The sequence below is a fragment of the Myotis davidii genome, unplaced genomic scaffold (assembly GCF_000327345.1).
Source record: "Myotis davidii unplaced genomic scaffold, ASM32734v1 scaffold430, whole genome shotgun sequence".
Classification (NCBI taxonomy): Eukaryota; Metazoa; Chordata; class Mammalia; order Chiroptera; family Vespertilionidae; genus Myotis; species Myotis davidii.
The window spans coordinates 1,201,001-1,209,866 of NW_006285247.1; the positions used below are offsets into that span (position 1 = coordinate 1,201,001).

Consider the following 8,866-nt stretch of genomic DNA (forward strand, 5'->3'; position numbering starts at 1 on the left):
GAGGAAGGGAGAGGGATAGAGAGTTAGAAACATCGATGAGAGAGAAACATCGATCAGCTGCCTCCTGCACAACCCCTACTGGAGATGTGCCCGCAACTAAGGTACATGCCCTTGACCAGAATCGAACCTGGGACCTTTCAGTCCGCAGGCCGACGCTCTATCCACTGAGCCAAACCGGTTTGGGCAGGAAAAAAATATTTTAAAATCACATATCTTATAAATTTATAACTTGAATCAAGAATATATATATATATTTTCTCTCAAAACTGAGTAAGAAGACAACCCAATTTAAAAAAGCAGGCAAAAGATTTGAACAAACACTTCACCAAGGAAGATATATAGATAGCAAATAAGCACATGGGGAAAAAGCTTAACATCATTAGTCATTAGGGAAATGCAAATTTATAAAACACAATGGGAGACCACTATACACATAGTAAAATGCCTAAAATTAACCATACCAAGTGTTGACAAGAATGTGGAGGAACTAGAATTTTCATAAATTGCTGGTTGAAATGTAAAATGGAATAACAATGTTGCAAAATACTCTGGCAGTTTCTTGAAAAGTTATACATACAAGTACCATATGATCCAGCCACTGCACTCCTCGGTTTTTACACAAAAGAAATAGAAGCATATGTCCATACAAAGATGAACACAAATGTTTCTAGCAGCTTTATTTTATAAGCCCAAACTGGAAACAATCTAAATGTCCATCAACAGATAAATGGATAAACAAGTTGTGGTATATCCAATAATGGAACTACCCAACAATAAAAAGGAACAACATGCCCCGCTGGTGTGGCTCAGAGGTTGAGATGAGAAAGAATGATTGATGGGCTGCCTCCTGCATGCCCCCTACTGGGATGGAGCCTGTAACCTGGGTATGTGCCCTGACCAGGAATAGAACCGTGAGCTCCTGGTTCATAGTTTCATGCTCAACCACTGAAAAACACTAGCTGGCTGTCCTTAGCCTTTTTGATATAAAGGTTAATTAGCTTCAAAATATAACTAGGTAACTGCCTCTTTTCCTATTTTCTGACAGTTTACAAAAGACTAGAGGCCCGATGCATGAAATTCGTGCAAGGGTAGGCCTTCTTTTCCTTGGCTGCCAGCACCAGCTTCCCTCTGGCACCTGGGACAGGGCTTCCCTCCGGCTGCCAACAGGCACCTGGGACCTGGGCTCCCCTCGCAGCCACGGCTTTGTCTGGAAAGATGTCCAGTCTAATTAGCATATTATGCTTTTATTATTATAGATAAGAACAATTTGTTTCATAAAGGTTTAGTTGAACTTTATAAAACTGTCTGGACCTGATAGATGCCTGTGGAAGGGAGAATTATATTATTAATCACTGGTTTTAACTTCTTTATTGGTATTATATCTATTCAGGATTTTTAAATTTATTGTTTAGTCAGTTTTTAGTATATTCTTCTAGAAAATAGCCAATTTCATGCCCCTTTGTCATTCTCAAATTTATTGGCACAAAATTCCTCGTAAACATTCCTCTCTACTATATTTATAGTCATGTCCCCATTTTCACATTTTTAATTACATTATTTGTGCCTTCTTTTTCCTCAATACTATCTTTTCAGTGGCTCATCATTAGTCTCTTCAAAGAATCGAATTTTTTTTAAATTAAGCCCTCTGTTGTTTCTTTACTTTCTGTCATTAATTTCTATTTTTAGCATTATTATTTTCTACTTTCTTTGAGTTGCTTAAGTTAAATACTTAGTTCATTAATTTCAATCTCTCTTTTTATATATATACATACACAGTACATTTAAGCCTATGAGTCAATCTCTTTAGTACTATCTTACCTGCATTTAAAAGGTTTGATTTGTGATGGGGTTTTTGGTTTGTTTTGGTTTCTGTAAAAGTTTATTTTCCATGATCATTTCTTCTACAACTCATGAATTATTTTTAAATATTTTTAAATTTCTAAACATGATAATGTTTTATCTTTTGATTTGTAATAACACTGCATTGTGGGCAAAGTAAATGATTATCTGCCATTTGCTGCAGTGTGCTTTGTAACTTGGTATGTGGTGATATTTCATAAATGTTCTGTGGACTTAAAAATGTATACAGAGTGAAAAAAATGTATACAAAGTAGGTTTATAGTTGTGAGTACATGAAACAATGTTTATTCTTATATTATTAATTATTGTATGATTTTCCATACAAACAACTATAAACCTACTTTTGCTTGATCTGTGTGACCTAATTATCAGTTGCAGAGTTCTATAAATATCCATTAGCTCAAGTCTAAGTCTTTTATTCAAATCTTCCTTCTTTACTAATAATCTACTTGATATGTTAATTATCAAGAGGTATATTAAAATATTAAGGCTGTCCATTTATCATGTCAATATTTTTCTTTATATATTTGAAGTTATATTATATATACACACAAATTTATGACATTTACCGTTTCCCAGAAATATTTAAATCTTCCTAGTAAATTAACTCATTCCTAGTGAATAAATCTCTTAATCCTTGATAATGCTTTTGCCTTACTCTAAGTTTTAAGATTAATATACTAATGGCAGCTTTTTTTTTGGTTCCCTATGTTACAATGTTTTAGACCCATTACTCATAGGAGCAATATAATTATTTGTTTGCTGCCTTTTAAAAAAAAATCCCATCGTATAGTCTCTGTTTTCTCTGGTATATTTATATTCCAAGAATTTTCCATGTCTATTTTCATCTAGATTCAAGGAAACTGGAGACTCAATGGGAGTAAATGATATCTAGGTTTACTCTCACATTTCTTCACAACATAACTAAATAGAATCAAAGCAAGGATTATGTCCCTATAAAGTCTAAAATCTGCAATGCCAATACAACCAAAAGAACACTGAAGGGGTAATCAAATCTAAGAAATCAAACATCTTCATAAAAGAAAAAACGACTCTCGTTTTATTTACTATATGAGTCTACTTGGTTTATCTGTTCATTTAAAACATAGATATGCATATTACAAATTATGACAAGATTCTGCTCATTATTTATTGTCACACCCACTGATTCAGGAAAATCCCTTTACAGTGACATATACCATACAAAGAGAACAACAATGAGTGGTTACTCCAGAGGCAGAGGATGGGAGTGTGAGGAACTAAAGTCTTTCAGTTACTATTTTTCGAATGTTTGAGGATCATCTAATTTTGTTTTAAAAAGTTATGTATTACGTTAGCAACCAGAAAAATATAATGAAGTGTTTTAAAAGCCACATTCTATGTTATGCTATTTAAGAACACAGTTTAATGATGAAACTACTTCAATATATTACTCTTACCAGATTTAAGACCTGAAATTTTGAAGATGGCACTTGGTTTTCCATTCGTGACAAATCCTAAGAGTTGCCACACTGGCATTCCATTGGAATCAGGATAGGAAAAATAGACAGATCCTCCCATCCCCTCAGGAAATGGGATTGTTCCCAGCATGAAAACCACAACATGGTTGATATTTTCATAGTCAGGCAAGTCAAAAACGAATTTATCTTCAGCCACTTGCTGTGCAGCTGTTTGCACCTAGAAAATAAGAAACTCGTCTTAACTCAATAGTTTGATGAGTTTTTATAATTCTCATAGCAGCGATTTTCAATCTTTGTCATATGGCACACATAAACTAATTACTAAGATTCTGAGGCACCCCAAATTATATTTTTTGCCAAGCTGACAAAAATAAAATAGAATTTTGATTCATTCACACCGGACAGCTATTGTCATTTTTTTATTTGACAATCTAAGGGAAAAGAGGTCAGTGCCTCTGACTAAATAGTCAGGTATTGTATGTTTTAAAAATTCTTGTGGCGTACCAATTGAAAATCGCTGCCTTATAGTATTGCTATAAGCTATTATCAAGTACAGTCAATTATAGACATTATACCAAGTATAACATTGGGTTAATCTAACTCTAATTATGGAATTACCAACTACATTCGATAGAATGCTAATATTAATAGTAAATCCTAGTAAAATATAGCAAAGGGAATATCCCATATAATAAAAGGCTAATATGCAAGTCGACCGAACAGCAGAACAACCGGTCGCTAAGATGTACACTGACCATCAGGGGGCAGACGCTCAATGCAGGAGCTGCCCCCTGGTGGTCAGTGTGCTCCCACAGGGGAAGTGCCACTCAGCCAGAAGCGAGGCTTATGGCTGGCAAGTGCAGCGGCGGTGGTGGGAGCCTCTCCCACCTCCACAGCAGGCGGACATCCCCGAAGGCGTCCCAGACTGCAAGAGGGCTCAGGCCGGGCTAAGGGACTCCCCCCGGCGCCCGCTCAAGTGCACAAATGTCGTTCACCAGGCCTCTAGTAGTCAATAATATTGTAATAACAATATATGGTGTCACCTTAAACTAATATAGTACTGTATGTTAATTCTAATTGCAAACTTAGAAATACTTTGAAAAAGAATTCAAAAATACTTAATCTTAAAATGATTTCATTAATGCAATCTTTTAAAAATATAATTTCAGAAGACCCCTGGAAGGATTTTACTTACAAAAGTAAATCACTATCGCTTCAGAATGTTATAAAAATGAAAGGTTATTCAAAACACACCACCAAACCTTGATCTTCTCGTTGAAGGTAAAGAGCCTCAGGTAATTAGCCCTGGCTTGGTAGCTCAGTTGGTTAGAGCATCGACTGGCTATGCTAAGGTTGCAGGTTCAATCCATGGTCAGGGCACATGCAAAGAACAACTAATAAATATATAAATAAGTGGAAAAACAAATCAATATTTCTCTCCCTTCCTCTCTCACTAAAATATTAAATAAGTAAAATTTTTAAGAGAACTTCAGGTAATTAAAATGGGCAAGCAATCCGGGAAGTATTTAGTCACTCCTCATTATTTGCAGATTCCATACTTGCTAATTTGCCTAATCACTAAAATATATTTATAACCCCCAAATCAGTATTTCTTGCACTTTCAAAGCAGTAAAACGTTTGAGCTGCCTGATGCACATGTTCCCGAGCTGCAGAACAAAACTACAGTTTCTGTCAGATCCTTGTGCCTTCTGGTTTCAGCTCTCATACTGTAAACAACTGTCCTTTTCACATTTTATTTAGTGCCATGTTTATATTTTTGTTGGTGACTTGACTGTTTATTATTTTGTTTTTAAAAAAATTATTTGATGCCCTGACCGGTTTGGCTCAGTGGATAGAGCGACGGCCTGCAGACTGAAGGGTCCCAGGTTCGATTCTGGTCAAGGGCATGCACCTTGGTTGCCGGCACATCCCCAGTAGGGGGTGTGCAGGAGGCAGCTGATCGATGTTTCTCTCTCATCGATGTTTCTAACTCTCTATCCCTCTCCCTTCCTCTCTGTAAAAAATCAATAAAATATATTTTTTAAAAATTATTTGATGTGAGAAAGAAATCTCAATTTGTTGTTCCATTTACTTAAGCACATTCATTGGTTGATTCCTGTATGTTCCCTGACTAGAGATCTAACCCACAACCTTGGCATACTGGAAGGACACTAACCAACTAAGCTACCCAGCCAGGACTACAGTGATTTGCCTGCTTAAAACGGCCAAGCTGAAATAGTGTTCCTAAACGCAAAAAGGCTGTTAGGTGCCTTACTGAGAAAATAGGTATTACATAATTTCATTCTGACGTGAGTTACAGTGCTATTGGCTGAGTCCAATGTTAATGAATCAATGCATATTAAATAAGATGTCTTTAAACAGAAACACACATAAACAAATGGATAAAATTGTGATCAGATCCTTACAGGAACCTAACCCTGCATTTCCCCTAAGGGCAATAATTTTATATTTACCAGTTCAGTGTTCACAGAAACGTTATAGAACACAATTACTACAAATAATGAGAACAGACTAAATAAAATGTAAAAATTCTACCTTGAATGTGCTAAGTGGAAACTTTAAAAAGTTTTCTCGACTCATTTGAAAATCTAATCTACTGTTCTAGAACTGAACATGAATTTATAGAATGAGATCTTATTCTGAAGTCTCAGAAATCTTTCACAAAGAATATTCATTTTACAAAATTTTGTATTTATTTTTTAATCCTCACTCAAGGGCATGTTTTTATTTTTTATTAATTTTAGAGAGAGAGGAAGGGAGAGACAAACAGTCAGACAGAATTAAATGTGAGAGGGAAACATCGATGGGTTGCCTTTTCCACACACCCAACTGGGGATTCAAACCTGCAACCTAGGTATATGCCCTGACCGGGAATCAAACCTGCAACTTTTTGTTGTATGGGACAACCCTCCAAGGAACTGGGCCACCCAGCCATAGCTTTACAAAATTTTCAGAAAATTACTATAATTTCCTATACCACATCCATTAGCAAAAAGTAGTATCCATTTTGAGCAAACTCCAGTCAAATGGCTGTAAGAGTTAGAAACCTTACCCTCTGTAAGGTTTTTGGTTTATTTCCCTATTGCTATTGCCTTCCTATTCACCAAACCACAAAATCTGAATTTTTATATATACACACACACACATATATATGTATATATATATATGGAGAGAGAGAGAGAGAAAAAATATATATATATTTTAAAGAAAGAGCCCTAGCAGGTTTGGCTCAGTGGATAAAGTGTCAGCCTGCAGACCAAAGGATCCCGGTTCAATTCCAGTCAAGGGCATGTATCTTGGTTGCAGGCTTCTCTTTGGGCCCTGCCCTGGTCAGGCCTCTTACAGGAGGCAACCAATCAATGTGTGTGTGTTTTTCACATCGATGTTTCTCTCTGTATTTCCCTAATTCTTCCATTCTCCCTAAAAATCAATGGAAAAATATCCTCAGTGAGGATTAAAAAAAAGAAAGGACAAGAAAGAGCCCTAGCTGGTTTGGCTCAGTGGATAGAGCACCAGCCCACAGACTGAAGGGTCCTGGGTTCCATTCCGGTCTAGGGCATGTACCTGGGTTGCAGGCTTGATCCCCAACCCAGGTTGATGAGCGTTTGGGAGACAACCAATCCATGTGCCTCTCTCTCATGAATGTCTCTCCCTCTTCTTTCCACTCTCTCTAAAAATCAATGGAAAAATATAAAAACAAGTCACTAATAGAAAAAAGAAAGAAAACACTTTTTTTTCCTCAAAGTCACTCATTAATGACACTTTTCATCCGAGTCCAACACTCATCCCAGGCTGGGTCTTCCAATTTTCCTATCAAGAGCCAGGGCAATCCAGAGTTATCTCACCGGTATTACCAATTATCACCGGCACCAGAAGAGGCCTCCCAGCCACTCAAGAGACGGACAAAAAAACTTTCTCAGGCTGGTCATCTCCAATTTATCTTTGTGATTCCTTAGGACTGTGTACATTATACAATACATTAACATTCAACTAAGGGGCTGCAACATGGAACAAATCGGGGAGGGGGGAAAAGGTAAGAAAAAGAACTCCAAGTGAAACGAGTTAGGTCTGAAATGAACCTCTAGGTGGTTTCTAAGGAGGCAAGCAACGCACACCTTCCAGACTATATTCCTGAACAATTCCAGGGGCTGGTCTTTCATTCTAACATTCCCGCAAGGGAGGTTGTAATCTCTTCTTAACCGATAAGGAAATTTAGCTGCTCACATCTTTCCAGTCATCTCGGATTTGGCTCACTCCTCAATTTCAGGCGTTTCTATCAGCCAACTTACAATTCGCTCCGGCATATTTTTATTAGACGCCTTCCAAAAGGACCCAGCAGATCCACCAGCTCCGAGCACCCTCATCTTTGATGAGCAGGACGCCGCGGGCTAGATTCAAAGGCCACATGTACATTGCACGCCCCCCGCGAGCTTAGGCGAGCGCTCTAGACGGAGCTTCAGCTCCCCAACTGCAAAAAGGACCGGAGGCCGGCAACCATCTCGCACGCTGCGAGGTTGGTGAGTCTGAGCTGCCACAGCAGCGCTAGACAGAAGGCTAACGTGACAGGAATGGACAAAAGGCGTGCATTCCCCCGGCACGTAACGCACATTCCATAAATGGCAGCGTGGCCACTCCGACTAGGAACAGATCCGGGGCAAAACAGAACGAACGCCCAAGCGTCCGCGTCTCCCCTCCCCACCCTCAGCCAGAGAGTGGACAGGAGGGGTTTTCCCCGCAGCCCTCCACCCCAGCACCTCCCCTTTCCAGCGCTTCGCCCCCGGCATCCTGCCCCCTGCCGGCTCCCACGCGGCCCCATCCTCACCAGCCTCCCCGCCACCAAGCAGCCAAACATGGCGGCGGCGGCTCCGCTCAGCCACAGGGGCCCAGGCTGGCGACTTAGACGTCCAGGGGCTGCGACGCCAGGGGAGCCCAAGCACCTTCCACAACAAGCAGGAGGATACCGGCCCCGCCGCTACATAGCGGCTATGCCAGCGGCGGGCCCGCCTTCTGCCCCGCGGGAGACAAGTACTTCCGGGGCGTACACCCACCCGCCCCAATTACTAGAGAAAGGCGAGCAGAGCCAGTGCGAGACTACAAGTCCCAGAGGGCTCTGCGTGGGCTTCCGGGAAGGATACGGGGAGTTTTTACCTGTTGGGATTGATGGTGCGGATCCAAATTTGGGACTCCAAGGCCGAGAGCTTGTTCTCACGGTGCGTTTTTACAGTCATCCCTTTTCTAGATCCTGACAAAAACCCGGTGAGGTAGGCGTTATTATCTCCCTTTTGCAAGCGAGGAAATTGCGCAGAGTGACCAGCCCCAAATCTTGACACAGCACTATTGGAGTCTGAATCCAAGTCCTGATCCAAATCGGGGTTCTTTCTGTTACACCATAGCTCAGTGCTAATTTTTAACCAGCTATTTTGTACTAATTGACAACTTTTTACAGGTGGAATCGGCCTCTCCCTAGTCGAACTCATGGTGGAGGGGACAATTTGCATATTAGACTTTTATTATATAGGATAATT

The 8,866-nt window shown here is 39.7% G+C and overlaps 1 protein-coding gene across 2 annotated transcripts in view; it reads right to left on the bottom strand.

Annotated features, from left to right (window-relative positions):
• Positions 1–8,371, bottom strand: part of LOC102764787 (chromosome unknown open reading frame, human C11orf73) — a 27,703-nt gene extending 19,332 nt beyond the window's left edge. The window contains exons 1-2 of one of the 2 annotated variants that reach the window (XM_006755876.2): positions 8,164–8,371; positions 3,300–3,537 (exon numbers count right to left, since the gene is read on the bottom strand). In XM_006755876.2, coding sequence (XP_006755939.1) covers positions 3,300–3,537; positions 8,164–8,193 — 268 coding nt within the window. In that variant the 5' untranslated portion in view covers positions 8,194–8,371. Of the gene's footprint in view, positions 1–3,299; positions 3,538–7,630; positions 7,898–8,163 lie in introns of those variants that run through there. The other variant, XM_015558836.1, reaches the window with a different exon arrangement.
• Positions 8,372–8,866: the final 495 nt, after the last annotated feature.